Here is a 23,638-nt window from a genome sequence, read left to right on the forward strand (position 1 = left end):
TTCTCTGTGAAACAGGAGAGGAAATCTGTGGAGGTGAGGAGCCTCGAGGCCACCAGTGGAGACACAGCAGCCCTTCTGAGCATGTGAGGGACAAAGGCCAGCCAGGGACTCAGCTGAGGAGGGAGACTGAGCGTGGGTCAGCAAGGAAGTAAAACCCACAGGAGGAAAGCAGGACGTGTCACAGGAGAAAAGGAGCTTTTCAGGTGCAACACGCAAGGTTATTTCTAGCTGGGGGAACCAGCACAGACTCTATAGAGATAAAGTGGGGACACAAAGAGGCCTTGATGATGTGTCAGGAAGTTGGGCTTTATTTCCAGGCCATTGGTAGGTTTTAAACTGAAGTGCAACAGGATCAGATTTGTGCCAAAAGAAAGTCATTTTGGCAGGACTGAGGCTGTCAAACTGGAGAGGGCCACGCTCAGGCAGATAGCTGGAGCAAAATCGAAGGCCTCAGAGACCAAGAGGCAGGAGCCTGCAGGGCTCCCGGCACGGACAGCGGGTGTGAGGTCACACACACGCCCCGCCTGCCACTGCGCTTCTGGCCCGGCTTCTCCCAGGTGGCCTACAGCCCACAGGACTCAGCCACGGACCCTCAGTCCCCAGGGCTAGGTGATTTTTAGGAATATGAAGTCCAGACAGGGGACTACAAGGTCATCCCAAAGACACCCTGAGGGCTGGTCTGTCTGACCTGGAGCCCCCCTTAATTTGGAGCATCTCTGGGAAGTTTCCGTGCCACCGTCATGGAACCAAGGGGCGGGGTGGGTGCAGGTGCCATCAGGCCCCCGGAGTGCCTGTCGGAGCCGCCCTACAGTTGGAAGAGCCCACCGTGGATGCCACGTGAGTGGCCAGCCCAGCCACCATGCTCATGCCGAGTCCCGGCACGGGGCATCTGAGCCCTCTCTGTGACCATGAATCCTATACAGCATCCTCTCAGGTGGGATGAGCATCCCCACATGAGGGAATTAAGGTTGGTGGCGTTAAAGTCACCTCTGGAGGAAGACACTCCTAGTGGACTTGAACCCAGGGCTGGCTTCTAATCCCATGCCTGTTAGAAAGCGCCAGCCGAGAGGGTATTTCCACATGACAGTGGCGCAATTGTCGGCGTCGCGCATGTCCTAGAAAAGGTCTCTTTGAAGGTGCTTGGGTTTCCATGAGCAGAAGAACGCATTCCCCCTTCCTGCTGGCGAGCTTCAGCCTGGCAGCTGTGTGACACACGCCCCCCGGCACCTGGGTCCCTGAGGGTCCTTTGGGGCAGCGTGCTTCGAGCAGGAGGTGAGAGCTGGCGGGTGCCTGTAGAGTAGCGCTCACCTGCCTGTTCTTCGGTTGAAGCATTTCATCTCAGGGGCCCGCCTCCAGGACCACGGTCCCCGGGTGGGCACCTGTGGTGTGCTAGGTTTTTTCTGATGCCCCCAAACTCACATCTGCCTCTCGCCCTCCTTCTGCCGCAGATCCTGGCGCCCCTGTGAAATTGCCTTGTCTGCCAGTGAAGCTGTCGCCTCCGCTACCTCCAAAGAAAGTCATGATCTGTATGCCCATGGGGGGGCCGGACCTCTCCCTGGCGTCCTACGCGGCCCAGAAGAGCGGCCAGCAGGGCGGGGCCCAGCACCACCACACCGTCCTGCCCTCCCAGATCCAGCACCAGCTGCAGTACGGCAGCCTCAGCCAGCACCTCCCTGCCACCACCGGCTCCCTCCCCATGCACCCCTCGGGCTGCAGGATGATAGATGAACTGAACAAAACGCTGGCCATGACCATGCAGAGGCTGGAAAGGTAATGCAGGGAAGGGGTGAGGGCAGGAGAGGAGGGCTTGGCGATCCGACCATGACCAAGGAGTGGGAAGGCCAGCGCAAGCAAGGGCTCACACCCACTTGGCGGTGTGGGGGTCGGGAAGGGGGGGTGAAGGTAAAATCAGACCAGAATCTGAATGTCAAGGAGAGTATGGAAGAAAAAACTGTTGCCAGTTGCCAAACTATAGAACAGTCACGTTTATCAAAAAGAAAAAGTAGTGCATATGTAGACATATAAGTATGCGTGAGTGGGTGGGTGGATAGATAGATAGCACATATTGTGCTTCTGTAGACCTTAACGTGTTTTGGAAGCAGGTACACATCATCATTAACGTGGTAACCCCTAGGGCAGGGAGATGGGGAGAAAATCTTTTATTTTTATGTTTTGTATCTTTTTGTACTGCTTAATTTTTTACTTTGTGTATATTACTTTTATGATGTAAAAAACAATGTGAATGTAGAATAAGAAGAGATGAGAGCTGGCAGGGCGATGGTGGGAAAACAGAGGGAAAGGTGGAGAGGTACGCCCTCGTTCTTGCCTATGGAGGAAGCGGCAGACGTAGTCTGACTGTACGAGTTTGAGCCTCAGATATTTACCAACAACTGCTGAAGTCCCCTCTTTCATCAGAATCTCCCTCCAGTAGCACTGCAGGGAGAACTGCCAAGGGGATTCCAAGGGCAGGCCTCCCCACCACCCAGGGAGATCTCTCGTGTTGGTTCTGAATCGCTTGCCTGTGTGTGTGTGAGTGTGTGTGTGTGTGTGTGTGCGCGCGCGCACGTTCAAATACCACCTCGCTTGTGCCCAAGAGGTGGCTGAGATTTCCCAATGTGATTCCAACCCAGTCTAGTTAACTGGGTCCTGCAGACCAGATATGAAAACTGCAGCCTGGAAAGCACGCAGCCAATCACCAGGCAGAGAGCCAGGGGCGAGATGGACACAGCCGAGAGCTTTCTGTTGTAGTTTCCTGACTCTCAGTGGCTTTTCCCTCCCTCTGTGTCAGCCAAGTATTCTGTGTTTGGAAAATTAATGACTCCAAGAGAAGTTGTTATCACTAAGAATTCTGACTTGATAGGTTCACGTTAATATCTCCCTTCACTGAAAAAAAAAAAATGTATTTGGCCATTGCCATCATTTTCAACTACTGTTATCATTAATGAGGACAGTCATAATTTAAAATTTGGATGGCACTTTTTAGTCTATTATTAATACATACCTTTGTTATTATCTTAATCGTCACACCACCTAGGGAGACTTGAGTCAGCAAAGAAACTAAGGAAGGCTGAGTTCCCCAGTGCCAGCTACTCAAACTTGGTGCCCATCTGCAGAAATTGTACAGAAACTGAGAGCAAGCTTTTAGATACCTTCATAGCAATTTGACAGGATAATTTTGTGTCTTATGATGAAAAGGGGTTTTATTTGTCATGCATTTTTATTATATTTTTGAAAGCATCAGTTTGTGATGGATTAAAAATTAAAATATGTAAATCAACCAACCGACCAACAAAACTGGTCCCTCCCCATAGACATTTTGACAAGCACTGCCCTAGGTAGTAAGTCAAGGGGCTGAGCCTTCAAGCCTGGATCGTCCTCCTGCAAATCCAGAACTCTTCTGACTATAGCACAACTGCTTTCCTAAAGACAGCTAGCAGTGAATGTGATTTACTACCCTCACGTCTCCTGTAACCCCCAGTACATTTTTGTATCTCTTCTGGAGATAATAAGCATCTGAAAAAGATACTCATGAGAGCATATTAGTAGGATATTGCTAAATACATTTGCACCTAAAACATGCCATTTAAAGTTTCCATTGAAAGTACTAACCAATAAGTTACGTGATATTCCTCCATTCAGTAATTTTCGTGTGTATTTATAGAATATTTCAGTCGAGTGTAGACCAATGAATAGGTCTGTTGGACCTACACTGGATCAGGTTCTTTATTGAAATGAATCAAAGACAGCAAATGGGGAAGGAAAGGAGGTATTGGGATATTGCATGTGGAGGAGATTGGAAGAAGGCCAGCATGGTCTTGGCAGCTGAGCCAAGGCAATCTCCTGTGCTTTGTGTCACCCCCAGACCCTCCTTACCTCCTGTCTCCCTCCCCACCAACCCTAGGCCAAGGCATAGTATTGTTCTGCTGGACCAACCAGGACACAGGGAACTAATGCCTACATCATCAAGATAGCCCTACAGAGAAAGCGAGATCTTCTTGCCAAACAAAGACTGAGAATGTTTCTGAGGATCCACGTCGTCTTCCAGGAGTCCTGGAAGGATCTGGGAGCAGAGCAGGGTCATGGGCCACCTTTCAGTTTAGTGCAGGAACTGCCACTGTCTCCAGTGATGTCACCTTTCTTTTTACTACCTGGAAAGTCTCCCTCCTACCTGTCAACATGATTTCACTCTTGTTCTGACCAAGTTTCATCCAGAAAGGATGATTTCTTTTTTCTCCTGACAATTTCCAGTGACCCCAAAAAGTACTGCAAGAAGGAAGGAACATTACTGAGTGCATAGGCATTCTGCCCACAAAGAACCTGGGATCTCATAGAACGTTCGTACCCTGCAGGGTGTTAGTCCAGACCTATGGTCTCATCCTGGTGAAACGTTATAGGTAATGCAAAAATCGAATGATGAATTTCACAGCATGAATGCCTGACTTTGGACTATAAATTTGAATAAATAGTCATCTTGTAATTGAAAGGGACCTTTAAGACCGTCAAGGCAGCCAGCCTGCTGCCTGTTGTAGCCTTTCTGACGATTTGTCCTCTGGTGTCTGTGGGAATGGGACCCTCCCTAGGTTCCAAGATAGCCTGCCCCACTGTCCAGAAGGTCTGATTACTATGAAGTTCTTTCTTATGTTAAGTGAAAAGTGTTACTTACTATAATCCCTTGTCCCAGTCTTATTTCTAATCTTCCTTTCCTGTGAGAGGCTTTCAAATCTTCAAAAATAGTTACTGTTCCCTTTATCTAGTGGCTTCTCTCTTTCAGGCTGATAATCCCAAGTTTATGGAATCGTCTGCTGAGACGGTTTCTAGATCCTTTACCATCTTGTTCGTGCTCTCCCAAGATTACTCTAAATCTGTTTTGACATGTATGAAGAAGTTCTTAACTGTTAACCTAACCTGAACCTACTTAATGACACTGAAAAATCACATTCGTTAGTTAACAGTGCTGGCTCGCCAGATTTGGGGGGAAGGAGGGAACTAGAGACCAGCTTCCGTGTTTATCAAAGTCACTAGGCGGCATGGCCAATCTGGAGGCAGCCCCTGCATCATGGTTGAGTACATGGGCTCCAGAATCTAATTGCCAGGGTTTCAGTCTCAGAGATACCACTTCTTTTTTGCCTTTGATTCCTCATCTTTAAAACAGGGATAATAATAACACCACCAACCTCATCAGGGTTGTTTGTGAGGAACAGGTGACAATCTACATCAGTCGTCTTATTACATGGCATACAGTAAGTGTCCAATAAATGATAGTGAATGTTAAGCAGAATTCTTCAGCACACAAAATTGACCTTCAGTTCCCCTAAAAGGCATATTGCAAACAGATTTGATCCAATCTTGTTGGAAATTTCGTGTCGGTTTCCTGGAATTAGTTCATCTTCGTTTATTTTCTCTTCACTGATGAGTCACATCTTTTTTGGAGGTGACTCCACAGGGGTGGCCCTAGGGCCTCCTTCCACAGCAGAGTGGTTGCCTCTCAGGGCCACCCTTTCTGTCCTGGTCCTCTTTCTTCAACAGCGACTCGGGCTTGAGCCTGGCAAGGACCCTCACCCTTAGCTGCTTTTTCTCCAGCAAGGAGAGAGATTGAGCCCATCCCAGAAGAAGAGCTGGGACGCATGGGGGTGTGGTATGAGAGCCCTCTCCCCCCACTGCTGCAAACCAGTGTTCTTCCCTTGCCCGTTTGGTGACGGAGAGATGATGCTGGGACATGTAATGTACCTGCCCAGTAAGTCAGGGAAAGAGGACAGTCAGTAAGCATGGCTCTGCTCAGAGCTCCTAATCTGGCCCTTGGGAGCCAGGAGCAGGTCAAAGCCTCTAGGAATCCAGGCCCTGGCAACAACCCTGGCACTGCTGGAGGTGGGAGGGAGCCCGACTTCTGTGTCTCTTTCCCTCCCCTCCCTGCCAAGTGTTCTGCGAGCTCCTTATCCTCAGAATCTTCTGAGCTTGCTGCCCTACTGGGTAGAGACAGGGTCCAAAGAAGAAAGGAGGATGTGTAAGAGGCAACCCTTCTTCGTCCTCTGGGGTAAATGAGCTTGACTTGCTACAAATGGAGAGAACAAAGGCCTCTGATTTTTAGTTTCCATTAAACTATTAGAGAAATATATTTTTACGTCTTTGATATGTCTGTACAATCCATTCCCTCTGCCCTGAAGCCTGAGTGAGCACATGAAAAAGCTCTGAATGTGTCCCATTCAAAGGCATTAGTCAATTAAATGATTAAAACTTGAAAAAAAATATATTATTCAATGTTTTTTTTGTTTTTTTGTTTTTTGAATTATTAGCACCTTTAATTATTTATTTATTTATTTTGGCTGTGTTGGGTCTCCGTTTCTGTGCGAGGGCTTTCTCCAGTTGCGGCGAGCGGGGGCCACTCTTCATCGCGTTGCGCGGGCCTCTCACTATCGCGGCCTCTCTTGTTGCGGAGCACAGGCTCCAGACGCGCAGGCTCAGTAGTTGTGGCTCACGGGCCTAGTCGCTCCGCGGCATGTGGGATCTTCCCAGACCAGGGCTTGAACCCGTGTCCCCTGCATTGGCAGGCAGATTCTCAACCACTGCGCCACCAGGGAAGCCCCAATGTTTATTTTTAATGTCTGCAATCAGCTCTGTGGTCTAGGTGGCATCCATCCTGGAATTCAGACTGAAAATCCTGATCAGACACTACTTTTCTTTCCCATCTTAGTTCAGTTGATCAAGTTCTGTGTGCTCTGGTTTCCATCTTAGTAAAATGAAGGTGGGGTGTGTACACATGTGGACCCTGAAAGAATTCTAGGAAGAGTCTTAAGGGAATGCACTTTAGACAAGTCTTTCCCTTCTCAATGATAGGCGACTTCATGCTTGCAGTGGCTCGTGCCAGAAATCTCGGGGTCACCCTTGACGCCTTTCTTTCTCTCGTACCGTGTGGCTGATGGGTCAGCAGGTCCTAAGAGGTCTGCCTTGAGAATCTGTCTAGGCTGGGCAACCTCCCACCTGCTCCTGCCGCCCCGTGGTCTCAGCCCCCGTGGTCCCTCACCTGGTTTGCTGGGTCCCTCCTACCTGGTCTGCTGCTTCCACTCCTGCCCCCTCAGTCTGTCCTTAACATGACAGTCAAAGAGATGAGGTTGAACGAGAATCTGATCATGACTATATTCATTCACTAGGGTCGCCATAGCAAGTACCACAGACTGTGGGGCTTAAACAGCAGGAATTTACTGTCTCACAGTTCTGGGGGCTGGAAGTGCACAGTCAAGGTGCTGCCAGGGCTGGTTTCTCCTGAGGCCACTCTCCTGGGCTTGCAGATGGCCGTCTTCTCCCTGTGTCCTCACACGGTCTCTCCCCTGCGTGCCTGTGTCCTCATCTCCTGCTCTGATAAAAACACTAGTCATTTGGTTAGAACCCACCCTACTGACCTCATTTTAACTGAGTTACTCCTTTAACATAGTCACCTCTGAATACAGTCACATTTTGAGGTGCTGGGGATTAGGATTTAAGCATGAATTGGGCGGGAGTGGAGTTCAGTCCATAACAACATGCACAAACGCTCCTTGGCTTTCCGGCTCACAGAGAGTAAAAAGCAAAGTCCTTGCCTCAGCCCAGAAGCCCACCACGGCCTGGGCTTCTGTCGGCCCCATGACTACATCTGCTGTTCTCCACGTTGCTACTCTCTCCTACCACAAAGCCTGGACGTGCTAGGCATCCTCCTGACAAAGGGCCTTTGCGTTGGCTGTTCCCTCAGTTGAGACTGCTCTTCCTTCCAGTATCCTAAAGTCTCCCTCCCTCACCTTCTTTGGGTCTCTAGTCACCTCCTCAGTGAAGCCCTCCCTGATTGCTCTCTTTCAAATCACAACTCTCCTCCCAACACAGCCTGTTCCCCAGTCCCCCTTTGTTCTTTTGTACATTTTTCACCGTCTAACATTCTACGTTTGCCTTTCACTTTCCTTGTTGCTCTTCTTACCTAATAGAACATACAGTCTGCAAGGGTGAGAACCACTTTGAATGAATGAATGAATGAACGAATGAATGAAGAATGAATGTAGAGCCCCTAGTAGCTGCTATGGTATTTCCTTATTATTAACCCACTTTGTCCTGATGGATATTTAGGTGGCTTCTGCTGTTCTTTTTCACTTTTGAGCTTTGAGTTCTCACAAGACACACATTACGTAAATATTAAATGGTGTTGATGGTGGGGCAACCATGTCTTTAACCTTTTGTATTAATTTTGCTCATGATCCTAAAATTTTTGAATGGTTCCCTTTGTCTGGAATTCACCCCATTTTGCAAAGAAAAATTCTGCTTATTTTTCAAGACTTTATTAAAATACCACGTCCTCTTGTGATCGCTTCTCAGATTCCTAGAGGAAGCTCTGCCTGCACATCCTCCTCTTGTACACACTGCGTCCTGTTGTGCGTTCCTTGGTGTATTCTCTGTTAGATGCGGGCAGGAGCCATCCTTGCCTTCCCACTTGACTTCCGCCCCCGCCCCCAGTTCATCACAGGACCCATGATATAGGAAATATTCAGTAAACATTTCTTAAATGAATTTTATCAAAAGTTCTTATGATCTTTGAAATAGAAAGGTATTTTAATCTGCGAGCATAACTAATGCTTTTTTTGGTCCAGTTCTATTGAGATATAATCGACATCCAGCGCTGTATAAGTTTAAGGTGCACAGCATAATGATTTGACTTACATACGTCATGAAACGATGACCACAGTAAGTAGAGGGAGCATCCGTCATCTCATATGGGTACAAAATAAAAGAAAGAGAGAAAATATTATTTTCCTTGTGATGAGAACTCTTCGGATTTACTCTCTTAAGAAACTTTTATGTAGAACATACAGCAGTGTTCATTATGTTAATCATGTGGTACATGACATCCCTAGTACTTGTTTATCTTATAACTGGAAGTTTGTACCTTTTGACCATATAAAGATATAATATTATCGACTATATTCCCCACGCTGTACATTTCATCTCCATGACCCATTTATTTCGTTATATCTTATAACTGGAAGTTTGTACCCCTTAATTTCCCTCACCTATTTCACTCATTCCCCCACCCCTTCCTCTCTAATGTTTTATTGGAGACTCCCTTAATGATGGAAATAAGCTCTAGCAGTGGGTACCCTCCTGATCCCATTGCTGAGTTGTGCCCATTTTGTTTTGCTTTTGCAGATATTAGAAGCAAAGAAAAAAGTTCATCCTTTAAAGTTAAACCTAGGTCTTTGCTTGTTGTAATGTCGAACTAGAGTTGAAGATGCTGTAACTTTGATTATGAACTTTTCTCATTGAAGTTCAGTGTCCCTTCATTTAATCCTCTTGGAGCATAGCCAGCATATATGATAAAGTTGGGGAAAACGATCGTCTGTAGCTCCTCCAGCAAATTGTTGAGTTGTAGAGATTTATCATTGATCGTTCAGCATCCTTGGGCTGAAACTAAAATTAACTTTCAGATTTTTACAGCAAGGTCTGGAAGATGGGAACAGCCAGGTGAAGGGGCAGAAGGAGAATGAGGGGGACACCCTAGGCAGAGTAGAGGAGGGTGTGTATTAGAGAGTAAAGCAGGTAAGGCCACATGGAAAGAATAATTGAAATCTCTGGGTTTAAACTAAAAAAGCCAAGTATTGAGTTTGTGTCACTATTATCACTTAGGTATATCAACAGCCAATTGATTTTTTTTTTTTTATAAATTTATTTATTTATTTTTAGCTGTGTTGGGTCTTCGTTTCTGTGCGAGGGCTTTCTCTAGTTGCGGCGAGCGGGGGCCACTCTTCATCGTGGTGCGCGGGCCTCTCACTGTCGCGGCCTCTCTTGTTGCGGAGCACAGGCTCCAGACGCGCAGGCTCAGTAATTGTGGCTCACGGGCCTAGTCGCTCCGCAGCATGTGGGATCTTCCCAGACCAGGGCTCGAACCCGTGTCCCCTGCATTGGCAGGCAGATTCTCAACCACTGCGCCACCAGGGAAGCCCGCCAATTGATATTTTTAATGTGTTTTATTTTCACCCACTGAGTTTTGGTTTAGTATCATACATTTAATTCTAGAGAGAGAAATTTACTTCCTACATATGAGCCTTAAAAGTGGACAAATAAATTACAGTTCTGATAAACTCATTCTTCTTCTACCTTTTCCTGTCCCAGAATCCCTGAACAGTTAGATTAGGAAAGCTCTGACATTTGCCAGGAGAAAATTTAATCCCAGGAGAAAACTTCATGCAGTCGCTGAGGCTAAGGATTTATATACCTTGAGTGAAAAACAGGCCCAGCGAAGAAAAAGGAAAGTATCGGTGTTTCCTTAGCAACCGGAAGGTCAATCAACAGTTTTTTACTGAGCACCTTTTCTGAATGGGGCTCTGTGCTTGGCACTGGGGATACAGCAGTGAACAAAATATACAGGGCGGCTGCCCTCGGTGTGGCTTAGAGTCTGCTGGGAGTGTGACCTGGGCGAGTCAGTGCCAGCGAGGGAGCTGGGGGGAGGGGAGAGCACAGCAGGGGGTCAGCTGGTAGGTGGGCTTCTGGAGAGCTGCATTTAAACTGAAATCTCAAAGGTAGAAAGAACCAGGAGAAGACGGAGAAAAGGAATGAGAGAATATTCTAGGCAGATTAGAGGAAGGAATGATACACTGTCTCCAAACGGGTGATGAGATTTTTAGGAAGAAAAGGCAGGATGTTGACAGTTATTCTCCAGCTTTTTAGAGGGCCAATTATAGAGAACAAGAGAAATGACAGAAGATTGTAATCTGATGTAAGGAAGAGCCTGGGAACCATTGGAGAGAGTACAAGAGATCTTTTAAAAAGATCAGGCTAGCAGCTGTCCCAAATGGTTTACTTGCAGACTTCATAAAGAAAAACCCTACAGGTGAGATTGTCTGCTCATGTCCTGTCCAACCCTATAACTCCATGTCAGTAATATTGAAGTTATCTCTAATGTGAATGTTTTTAGAAATAGAACGGTTTTACCTCTCCTGGGAAGTTAGCTATACATCAGTGTTAATACAGATAGTCCAGACCAGCAATGGTCAACCAGAACCAGAAAGGCTTCCAGAACCATCTTGAACTCTTGGCAACACTTACTGAGTACTGCTTACATTAGCTAGAGATTAAATTACTGCCTGTCAAGATTATCGAAAAAGGAACAATTTCAGCATTGGACAGAAGAAATTGAAATCAGTAGCCCCGCAAACCCCTTCAATCTTTATTAATTCTGTTATTCCATAATTATCTTTAGACTTTTCAAAGATGACAGTTCATTTATAATCTTAGTATAAAAACATTTTGGGGTGACAGTTACTTTATGTGGCCTCCAGGGTCACAGGAAAGTCTAAAGAATGATTCTTGGTCCTGAACTAGATGGTCCCTGGGGTTTCTCTAGCTTTAACAGTCTGACATAATTACCGCATTGGTTTATGTCAGTGTTTCCACCTGCAAATCAGTGTTCATGATGATGAGCAGCTGTGCCTTGGTACCGGAGCAAAAAGGAACCTCTGAATACCTAAATGTTATTTGCTTGTGAAATGGCATATATTTGAAGAAGTTCGGTATTTTGTTCATCGTATAGCAAATGGCATGCATTTTCAAATGAAATGTGTTTCCAGGGAAAGATTCTCTTTTCTTATACTGATGACCATCTCTTCAAAATCTCCTCCAATTCTGGTGAGACATTTGTCCCTGACCCTTTGAGGCCAGAGTTATCACTCTCTTATTTTAGGTCGGTACTTTGATCTTACAGCATGTATTTATCATCTGTAAGTGGCTGCACGTAGATGTTGTTTTGCAATTTAACTGCTGCTTTAAGAGGCAGAATGAGATTTCAGAGCAAGGTAATGTCACCCTGAGCGAGACAGATCCCCCCCTGCACGGCTGGTGAGCCACCTGGTCAGAAGAAGGTTAAAATGAGACTAGATGAACCACTGACATCTTTCAAAGTCTTAAGAGGATAAAAAAGGAAATGTATTTTTATAAGAGAGAATCTGCCCCTGAATTCCTATGTGTACATCAATAGAAACCCTGTCCTTGCTTAATGAATAAGTATAGATGCTTTGATCTTCTTGGAAACCCTTGTCCAAAAAGATTTTGCAGACCACAAATATTTAAAAAGCTAGGGAATTCCCCGGTGGTCCAGTGGTTAAGACTTCTTGCTTCCACTGCAGGGGGCCTGGGTTTGATCCCTGGTCAAGGAACTAAGATCCTGCATGCCACGTGGCACGGCCAAAAAAAACGTTAAAAAACGAAAGGAAGTGTTTCGCAATGTGATATCAATGTTAACTTCTCGGTTTTGACAGATATACCATGGTCATGAAAGATGTTGACATTAGGGGAAGCTGGCTTAAAGGTATATGGGAATTATCTGTGCTTTCTTTGCAACTCTTCTGTAAACCTAAAATTATTACAAAATAAAAAATTATTACAGAACAACCCCCCCAAAAAAAACCAAAAAAAGAAAAAAAAATAAAGGAAGTGTTTTAATAAACTAGTGGGTAATATCCATAATGAATGGTTTCTGATAAATTGCTGTGTTTAAGTACATCCTTTGCTAAAACAGCAACTACCAACATTGATGTTTACAAAGCATTATCCTCTGATCTTGTAGCAGCCTGTGAGGTAGGTAGAAAGGTTTCTCCATTTACCTGATGAAGAACCAAAAGAGCAAGATGCTTAACTAGTGAGTGGCCCAGCTGGGACCCAAACATGGTCCTCAGTCCACATCATGCCCTCCTGGCACCACATCCAGCCAAGCATGACCTAGGACACTGGCTGATGTCGAGGGACAAAGTCATGTGGAAAAGCCACCACTGTTTGGTTCCTCCATCAGAAATGGAGGTTGCTGTTGGTGAGATTCTGGGTGTCTTATGGTTTTATTCATCACATCCTGACCCCAGACACTATTTCAGAAATGTGGGTCATTGGTCCCTGGAAGGACAGACAAAGGGATGGGAATGAACTAATTTACATTCATTACCATGGCTGGAAAAAAAGAAACTCAAAACACATCCTCCACTCAGGGAAGCTCAGTCCCCTGGTCTATCTATAGAACGGCATCATTTCCTGCTGACTAAAGGCCAACAAAAAAAACAAAGGCTCCAATGTTGAGTTTCTTATCTCAGAAGGCTGTGATGAAACGTACAATGTGTGCCTGCTTTCCTAAAATGAAGCTGATTAACTGTTTTCTTGGGTGTCAGAGGTTACTTCCGTCGTTTTCCAGCCGCAGGCACTGCAATTTGTAGCATAATTTCTCACACGTTTTTGGGCTCCGAGAAGAGAACGTCTGACTGTTCCCTCTCCTTTCTGAAAACTCTCTTTATAACTCTGTGCAGTCAGAATGACAAAAGCTGTTCCTGTTTAATTTCATTTTCAGCATCATATTGGAGGGTAATAAATTTTCTCTGTCCTTTCAAGAGATTATTGTCTTCTTTTTTTTTTTTTAACCATAGTTGCAGTTGAAATCATATGCCGGAAAGCAGTATCCCTTTATGACACGTTTTTCTTTAAAAATGGTGGTGAAATGGTTCCCATGTATTTTCAAGGAAGATGAAGGATTTAAAATAGGAACTTTTAATTTCGAAACCTGCCCCTGATTTCCTAGGAGAGTATCAAAGGTGCTTGATAATGGGTAATCCCGTGCCCAGGGATGGGTCACAATGCTCCACTATGCATCTACCTATTATCATGTGATGGAGATACAGTGATGATTATAAAGCTCCCTTGAAAGGGAGCCAACTGTTTAATGACCCTGAGTTGTTGTAGATGTCTTGCATTCATTTCTTGATGAATTATAAAAAATAAGCTGCCTCTCCCTCACCAGTAATGAACAGGAAAGGTAAAACAGTCTCTTAATTTTCAAAGTCTAGGGATTTCTTAAAAACATGTGACTGTTTAAATGATAGGAAAATGCGGTGAAGGGGGATGGGAACCTGAGGGGTGCCATTGTGTTCTCAATTTATGTCTCTCCTACTTGGTTTAGTAGAGTCAAAAAGGAGAGTTGAATTAAAAAAAAAAAAAAAAAGAGTTGAGTTTTCCAAAAAGGAGACTCCTTAAACATTATTCTTGATGGAGACAGGATCAAGGAGAGAGGATACAGCTTTTCACTTCCCTGACATGTCATGGGGACATAGTGAAGGCAAAGAGAGTTTGAAATGAGTGCTTTTTACTGATTTAGGACTGGCATTTTACTCTCAAACTTTCTGAATCCTATTTTTGTGTGTCTCTTGTAAATAGCAGGCCTCCTGTTTTAGGTAAACTTCTGTTTGTTCTTCCTGGTTTATTCATTTTTTTCATGAAGGAAGATATTCAGGCACTTCCATCCTCTGGGGAGAAAGCAGGACAGAACAAAGTTGACATCCTCACAAACTTGCCTTTCAGTGGAGGAGACAGATGATACACCAATGAATATATTATATGCTGTGTATATACATCTATACACTGAAGAAAATATAAAGCAGGGGCATGGGCATCACCTATGATGGTGATACCTTTCTATCCTCGAGGAACTACGTCGTTAACGTGGCCACAATAAACCCATTGCATCCCTTCTTCTTCTTGTTGATGACACACCATTATGCAAGACTAGATTATCCAGCTTGGTGATTATTCTCCCCCAGTCTCTCTTGTATCCTGTTCTCTCTGCAGCCTACTCGCCCCCAGCCATGGGCTACTCACACAAACACGGTTGTACCACCCAAGTCAGGAGTGCAAACCTGTCTCAGTGTCCCATCATAGCCTCCAACCTTGGGGCTCTTCCCAGCAAAATTCATAGCAAAAAAAAAGGAGTTGAGTTCTGTGAACATCTGTTGTCCTTGCTTTTTGTTATACGATAATTATTATGTTCCATGTTTTTTAAAATTTATGGTGCCAATTGCATTTCATAGTCAGCATGTCCATATACAAGAAAATAGCGGCCTCGAGGGTTCTTTGGGAGAAGGCAGTGTGGTTAATGGAAAGGGCACAGGCCCTGGAGGGAGAAAACCCACGTCCACATCCCTGTTGTTATCACAACTGAGTGATCACTTATTTCCTCAGAAATGTAACGTCCTCATCCATAAAATCAAGATAACAACAATACCCTTCCTAACTTTGCAAGTTTTTGTGAAGATTAAATGAGATAATGAACATTTACGAAGTACTTTGATAGGACCCATAAAGGACCCTATGTGTTAACTATCGTTGCTGTTTTGAAAGATGGCCTGCTCCTTTGTCCTGATTTGTGGAGCCCCCTGGTGTATTTAATTACTAGAATGGAAATATTCCAACAGGGTGCAACTGGCCAACATCTTGTGAATGTTATGGAACGCTCTCAGGTTTTTGCATGTTCATCCCTATTTCATTTCTCAGGAAAATTACATCATTTGGAGCGACCCAGGTGGGGAACAGAATCTCATCTTCCCCCCCCCTGCCCCCGCTGGACAATAATTTAGGACCTTTGGTGTTAATTTAAATTTATCGTAGAATGTCATACAAGAAGAAACCTTCTAGATCTTATCCAGCCCAACTACCTCACCTGACAAAGCAGCCTAACTCTGGACGGTCTTAACTGAAGTGGCCTGAGAGCGTAGCGTTAGGAAATGTGCTGACATTAAGCTGTCTCTGTTACGTTCTGTACTCACACCGTCCTGGGATGGGAGGCACACGGGTACCCTGGCATTCTTCCTTGCCCAGATCTCTGTGCCTTATCTCTTTGGATTATCTTCTTAGGAAGAACTCTAGATCACTATTTCCACAGCTTTAATTCTCCTTTCATAGGATATTTTCCCTACACAGCAAGACTATCTAAGGGTCAGGGATAATTATTTTAGTGAATTAAAAGATGGTAAGTATATTATGGCCTACTCTGATTCCTAGAGACTTCAAATATTCGATTGACTTTTCCATCAGTTCCCAAAACGTGCACAAAAACAGGGCTGAGATACGAAGAGAATTAATAATCAGGCTCCGTCTTTGAAAGGCTTACAGTCCATGGGGGCAGGGGGTAAATGCTTAGATGTGTGATTGTAACATAACGCGACAGATGCTGTAACAGAGGTGGGCATGGAAGCTGTGGAAGCACAGAGAAGGGACTGTTTTCCACTGAAAAATCAGAAAAGGCTGCTCAAAAGAAATGGCATTGGAGCTCTCGTTGAGGGTGGGTGGACTGCTCCAGTCAAACTCTGAGGGGCTATTTCTGAGGTGGGGGGATGGCAGGAAAGCTCACAGCGTGCTTGGGAAGCGACAGGTGGCCTGGTGGCTGGAACACCGGGTGCGCGCTAAAGAATGGTAACAGATCAGATGGGGAGGAATTATGCGGCCAGATGGCGAGGTGCTCCCTGGTCCATTCCAAAGAGGGTGAGGTTTATCCAGTTGACGATGAGACCCTTCAAAGGTCTTTTAATTGGAATTATATGACCGGAACTGTTTGACAGCAGTAGAGAGACGACTGGGTGGTGGTGAGGAAGAGAGAAGGTTCTGGAAAAAGAGTAAGTGTTGAAGCCATTTCAGGGCTCTGCTTCTGTCCAGATGACACCAGTACGAGCTCAGGCTCTACAGCCCCTACTGCCCGAGTTCAGTAATGCCTGCCCCCCTCTCGCTGTGACCGTGGCTGCGTGCCTCATTTTTCCTCTCTGAAGTGGAGGGTAGCAGTAGGTACCTGTCTAATAGGGTGGTGGTCGTTAGGCTTAAATGAGTCCATCCCTGGCACTATGTGAGCATTTAAAGTGTTAGCTCTTTCCACCATCATGTGCAGTGATCCAGGAAGAGTTAGGGAGGCGCCGCCTAGGAGGTCAGGAGGAGGGGCTCCACGTTTCCCTGCGGCTTTAATTCCTGCTCCCCCACCTGCAAGAGGAACAGTGACCACAGCCCCCATGCGATGAGATCCGTTTGAATTCCAAGCCAACTCAGTGCTTAATCTCCGAAGAGTTGTTTTTTTTTTTTTTTTTTTTTAGGTCTTTATTGAATTTGTTACAATATTGCTTCTGTTTTATGTTTTGGTTTCTTGGCGGGGAAGCATGTGGGATCTTAGCTCCCTGACCAGGGATCGAACCCGCACCCCATGCATTGGAAGGCAAAGTCTTAACCACTGGACCGCCAGGGAAGTCCCTCCGAAGAGTTTTGACGTGAATGGTCTAGAATAGATCTGATTATGTGAGTCAGCTTTTCCTCGGGGACTTGGACAGGTACTCTGGAAGATGCGGTGACTCTTTCGGGCCACCGGAGTGTCATTTTGTACATCACTAATCTGGGCCACATAATGAGAAAAGCTGCTTCCCTTGAGTTGGTTTGGAGCTCTTGCATTACTGGGGTAGCTGCTTAGGGACTAGAGCAGCGGCACAGATGACATGCTCAGCGGAACTGTCATGGTGTCAGATCGTCGGTACCACCCCCAGAGCACCAACCCAAGACACAGCAGGTCAGGAACTTAGGAGATGAGATCTGGGCAGTTCATCCTTCAGCAAATACTGCAAATTCCTGAGAGTTAATACCCAAGTTGCATGAGAAGAGACTCAGGTGGTACAACTCTGAAGATGCAGCAGGTGGCAAAGCTGTCGTGCATACTCCAGGCCAGTGGTTCCCAAGTGGACAGTTTTGCCCCCCCTGAGGACATTGGGCAATATCTGGTGATATTTTGGGTTGTCACCACTGGAGCAGATGCCACTAGCATCTAGTGAGTAGAGACCAGGTTTGCTGCTGAACATCCTACAATGCACGAGACACCCCCCCACCCCTACAAAGAAGGGTCCAGTCCAAAATGTCAGCCATGCCGAGGCCAACATTTAACCAGAATGTGATATATACGTCATTGGTGGTACCCAAAGTGAGTTTAAGACGAGCTTTTTTAAAGTTTTAATGGACACGTACTTATTTTAACGTAAGTTGTAAACACATACTTAACATAAAACCAGTGATTACAAAGATATTATTGCTTAAGATGAGGCTAAATTAGTATTTGAGTTTTTTTAAGTGTTGACTTAAAAATATGAAGTAAATAATAGCGTAAGTGGACATCAAATATGGCTCACACAAAAAAGCTAAGGAGTGTGGGATGATGCAGGTTAGAAGCCATTGGTTTGGACGAGGAGTCAGAAAACTTTTTCTGTAAAAAACTGGGTAGTGAATATTTGAGGCTCTGCTGCAACTTCTCAACAGTGCCATTTTGGTACAAAAGTCACCATGACAATAGGTAAACAGCTGAGTTCTTTTCCCATCCTGACCTTTCTAAACCCAGTGTCTAAGATGCATCCTTTAAACTCAGTGCCCCAGGTATGGCCTGACTGGGGCAGGAGAGGACACTATAACTTACCCTGGTTAGTAAGATTTAAAATATTTATAAAGTCATGATACCCATTTTGTACACATGTTGTGGACAAAGCGTGATGTGTTCTCCACCTTGCATGTGTAGAGTTAGTGGGGTTTGTGTTTAACCAAAGTACACAGTCTTACAAGTATCACAGTTCAATTTTTGGATACAGCATATTGAAACAGAGTGGGTTCAAATTCCAGCTCCTTCCTTTACTACCTACGCCCTCATGGGCCTATTAATTACCCTCTCACAGCCTCCATTTCCTGCTTAATAAAATGAGGATAATGACACCTCTCCTGCAGGGTTGTTATAACAATGTAATGAGATGTGGAAGTCTCCAGAACAGTGGGCAACACATTCAGTAAATGTTTACTTTTTTCCTTATCTACCTTAGTTCTTCCACATATTTGATTCTGTTGTTAAGCCATTAATAAAAGTGCCAATCAAGTCAGGTGCACCTATAGCTCTGCAATACACTGAAAATACTCCCTGAAAATTAAAGAATGATCTCTTCATTAATACCTTTTGAGTATGACTTGTCAACCACTTAAAATGCACCTAGATGTCAGTGATTCCAGCCCATCTTTCTTTCAGCAAAAACAATAAACAATAACTGAGTGTTCACTTAGTGTCAGCCATGGTGTCAGGCACCTGCTACAGACATGAAGAAGACATGGTCCCTGCCCCTGGAGGCATCTACTGCTTGGTTGCGGAGAGGAAGCTAATAAGCGAACAGATGTTCTCAATTTTCACAATTGTGGAATCTCCTGAGAACCTAGGCAAAGTGTTGCCCAAGAGAAGTATTGAAAGATAAATAGAAATTAACCAGGTGAAGGTGAGATGAGAGCACATCCCAGGCCAAGAGGGTGCAGTGCATTGTTGCATGTGAACGAAGGGTGAGTTGTATGGGGACAGAGGTGCGGAGGGGTTGCAAGGCTGGGTGAATAATACAGGTCAGATTATGCAAGGCATTGCATGTCAGGCTGTGTCTGAATTACTGCTTCCAGGCTAACGGTTCTCCCTCTTCTCTAGCAGTGACACCTTTTATTCAGAGCAGGTCTTCTAAGTGACAACTAACTCCATTCTAGAAAACCAGTGTTACTAAGACTGTTGGACTGGTGTCCCCCTTCCTGCCCATTACCACCAGTGGTGGAGGCCAGATGTAAGACGCAGCTACATTTCAGTTGATTTAGTTCTTTGCTGTGAATAATATAGCTCGTAATGTGGAGTTTTTTGAATTTTCCATGTGTATCACTCTTGAAACACTGGTTTTGTAGCCGAGGCAGGCATTCAGGGTTCTAACAGACGAGATGGCTACATCTGAGTTTCTGAAAGTTGCTTTGACAACAGTCTGGAGGATAGACTGAAATGGAGAATGTTTGGAAACCACTTGAAGGGCCCTTTCTATAAATAACAAGTGAGGGGCTCCCTTGAGGCCATGCCGGTGGAACACACGTGCACCAGACCTACTAAAAAGATACCATTTACCCAATTTCACCCAAGGAAACTGAGGCTCAGAAAAGTTAATAATCTGCCCAGTGTCATGAGAGAGTAAGTGACGGAACTTGGACTTGGATCTGTGTCTTGACTCCTCATACCGAGGCCCCGTCAGAACCTTTCCGGCCTCCTTCCCAGCTAACTCTTCTATCCCCTTGTGTCTTTGCTTGCTATCCTATGGTCCTCCAGAGCTACCAGATGTGTGGAATCATCTGCTATTTATCTTCCTCCTTCTCAGCATTTTTCCTAACACAGAGTTGGCATATATTTATCAATAGAATATTTGTTAAGACCCTTTTGGTGGATTCACCCAGCTTGCTGGAAAACACCTTCTTCGTCCTTATGGGAAACTGGACATTCTGTCATGTGCTAGACTGGCCGGATCGGCCAGGCGAGGTCGCCAGCTGTCGCTGTGATGCCCAACCCAGGCAGTCGCTGGTCACCATGACTGGTCCCTATTTTCCAAGGCTGACAGTCTTATATGTAGGACCTGCCCCAGGGGCTGAGGGACCTGCCTTATAAGCCCCTTCTTCTCAGGGTTTCACACTTCCCGTAGATCATTTCTTTTTTCCTTTAATACATTTATTTATTTTTATTTATTTATTTTTGGCTGCGTTGGGTCTTCGTTGCTGCGCGCAGGCTTTCTCTAGTTGCAGCGAGTGAGGGCCACTCTTCATTGTGGTGTGCGGGCTTCTCATTGCGGTGGCTTCTCTTGTTGCGGAGCACAGGCTCTAGGCGCGTGAGCTTCAGTAGTTGTGGCTTGTGGGCTCTAGAGTGCAGGCTCAGTAGTTGTGGCGCACGGGCATCGTTGCTCCACGGCATGTGGGGTCCTCCCAGACCAGGGCTTGAACCGTGGCTCCTGCATTGGCAGGCGGATTCTTAATCACTGCATCACCAGGGAAGCCCTTCCCGGTAGATCTTTGAGAGAGGAGAAATCGCAGTCTCCTCTTTATCATAGACTACTTGGGAAGCTGAGTTTCTTATCTTTCTTTGCATAGTATTTCTCCTTTCTCTGTCCTCTTGAGGCAGTTTGGAGCTGTCCACCTTAAGGAACTCTTGTGCTTTCTAGTTTCCAACTTTTATTTCCTCAAAAGATTTTTCCCACCAGACATGAATAGCTATTGGCTTCTTTTCATTCTTGTTCTTGTCGTATCCCCAGCTCTCTGCCTTCACTGGAGCCAATAATTAAACTAGAAATGGGGGGGAGGGGAGAAAGCAGGGGTGGGGCAAAACAGGAGCCATGGAATTACAGTTTTGCTTCTTCCACCCCAACTTCCCTTAATACCCAGTGTAGAAATGCAAGCACGGTTGGAGCACGGTGTCATTGTCTGATGGAAGGGCCGCCTCGTGCGGTGGGTCACTGACTCCTTAGTGTGGTCGGTCACCTTTCAGTCAGCTATTGGATTTGTCACGCGAGACCATCCATTCTGTACTCCGCCTTCGTGTTCTCACTGCCATTCATATTAAATTAGGTGGGAAATGGGCCCCCTAACCTGCTAATGTCTAATTAAGATGCTGCATTTTTATAAATATGTGATTTAATCTTATTCAGTGGTTGAAGTTTTTTTTTTTTAAGTTGATTTAGTTCATTTCCTTGAACATCATAGCTCATGATGTGTTAACTAGATTTGCCATTTGTGTCACTAAAGAGTTATGAGAAAAATACAAAGAGAAAAACAGCCCTTTGGAAACAATGGAAGGAAGAAAGTGAATTGAATTTAAATTAGACATAGCAATCATTTAAAGTGTATTGAGGGACTTCCCTGGTGGCGCAGTGGTTAAGAATCTGCCTGCCAATGCTGGGGACGCGGGTTCGAGCCGTCGTCTGGGAAGATCCCACATGCCCGGAGCAACGAAGCCCGTGCACCACAACTACTGAGCCTGCGCTCTAGAGCCCGCGTGCCACAACTACTGAGCCCACGCGCCTAGAGCCCATGCTCCGCAACAAGAGAAGCCACCGCAGTGAGAAGCCCATGCACCGCAATGAAGAGTAGCCCCCGCTCACCGCAACTAGAGAAAGCCCGTGCACAGCAACAAAGCCCCAAACGCAGCCAAAAATAAATAAATAATCTTTTTAAAAGAAATAAAAAGCTGAGATTTAGAAAGTAGACACATTTTTAAAAAAATAAAGTGTAAGGAAAGTTTTAAAGGAAACCTAGCATGCATTCATATGTCCTTAAGAGTTTTCTTTTGGATAAGATGTTCTAACGTAAAATTATTGCTAGATAGCATAGCCTCACACTCCGTTTCTTAACACATCAAACACTGTTGGATGGTAAAATGCATTCAGCTTCCTATGTTTAGAAATTCCTTAAATGAAAGACATAAATTCCACTTCAAGTTAATCTGAAAAATAATTATAAAATTTAACTATGTGTTTCTGGCTCCATTATTCTTGCTGGACTTCATTCAGAGCCAGTCATAAAAAGGATTCTCAATTGCTGTAGGAACCTTGGATAGACTCTAATAAGAAAATAGCTAATTTTCTTTATTTTTGATAGTACACATTTCCTGATTTTCTTACAATGAACCTCATGTGGCTTTTAGTAAGAAGCAAATCATTTTTAATTAAAAAATATTTTTTATCTGAGTTGGCTCAACTAAAGGGGTAAAACCAAAGAATATGATCATCATTGCTGCTGGGAACATTGACCTGCTGAAAAACCAGACTGGCGTTACCTGTGTCTGCTGAGGGTCTGACGTGGTCCTTGGGAGAGAACTTGGTCTGAGTCGCCCTTGCCCACGTCCACCCTGATGTCATGCGTGGGTCTCCAGCCTGATGGTCCCACCTCTTCTGTTTCTCTGCATCTCCATCCATGACATTTCAAACAATCAGCCCCTACCAGTCATGCTGTATAGCTTCGAAAGCTGGAACTTCATGTATTGTCTCTTTCTTTCCGGGGTCTCTCACTTCACCATCAAATTAACCCTTTTACTCCTTTAAGACATGTGGGTTGCAAATGAACCTTCCTTTGACCATTGGGGTTGTTGCTCTTAACCAGAAATAAAAAGAGTTAAATTTAGTTTTAAAATTTTTTATTTTTTAAATTGCGGTAAATACACAGGACATGAAATTCACCATCTTCCCCATTCTAAAGTATACAGTTCAGTGGCATTCATGTACATTCGCATTACTGTGCTACCGTCACCACCATCCATCCGCAGGGCAGTAGAATTCTCATTTCCTATTCCGTGCTGCCACCACCATCAGGTAACTCAGCTGCCCCAAAACAGTTAGCTGTTAGGTGAGAAATGAGACTTGAATTGCCCAGTAGACCTTTTGTCTCTTAGGACGGGACAGCTAAGTTTTTAAAAGGTTCCGATGCATTTAATATGACAACGTTAGCCAGAATAAATGTGCTCTTTTCTTCTTCTCTTTAAACAGCTCTGAGCCGCGGGTGCCCTGCTCTACTTCTTACCACAGCTCTGGTTTGCACTCGGGTGACAGTGTCACAAAAGCAGGACCTCTGGGCCTTCCGGAAATAAGACAAGTGCCAACTGTTGTGATTGAATGTGATGACAATAAAGAAAATGTGCCTCATGAAGCAGACTACGAAGACTCTTCTTGCCTGTACGCAAGAGAAGAGGAGGAGGAGGAGGAAGAGGAAGAGGATGACGACACCTCGTTGTATACCAGTGGGTGCATCCAAACTCTTCGCTGAGGGTGGGAGGGGCGTGGCTGCTGGGAAGAGCTGCACCTCTGTGTGTTCTAATCTGAGGTCCGCGGTTACTGTTTCTTCATTAGTAAGATGAAAGGGCAACTGTCCTCTGAACGGCCTCAGGGCTCTAAAAATTACAACATCGTGCTACCATCTCTTGCCTCTTTAGATGTCTCTTTTTTTCTTTGATGGCTTCCCTTGGGATGCAACACGCCATCAATTAAAAAAAGCGAGG

General features: G+C 45.1%; 1 protein-coding gene across 6 annotated transcripts in view; it reads left to right on the forward strand.

Annotated features, from left to right (window-relative positions):
* PHACTR1 (phosphatase and actin regulator 1) overlaps positions 1-23,638 on the forward strand; it is a 300,263-nt gene that overhangs the window by 232,728 nt on the left and 43,897 nt on the right. For all 6 annotated transcript variants that reach the window (XM_061195732.1, XM_061195729.1, XM_061195730.1 and 3 more), the window contains 2 exons: positions 1,449-1,770; positions 23,130-23,380. In XM_061195732.1, the coding sequence (XP_061051715.1) occupies positions 1,449-1,770; positions 23,130-23,380 (573 nt within the window). The remainder of the gene's footprint in view (positions 1-1,448; positions 1,771-23,129; positions 23,381-23,638) is intronic.

This window comes from Eubalaena glacialis, chromosome 7 (assembly GCF_028564815.1).
Source record: "Eubalaena glacialis isolate mEubGla1 chromosome 7, mEubGla1.1.hap2.+ XY, whole genome shotgun sequence".
In the NCBI taxonomy this organism is placed as follows: Eukaryota; Metazoa; Chordata; class Mammalia; order Artiodactyla; family Balaenidae; genus Eubalaena; species Eubalaena glacialis.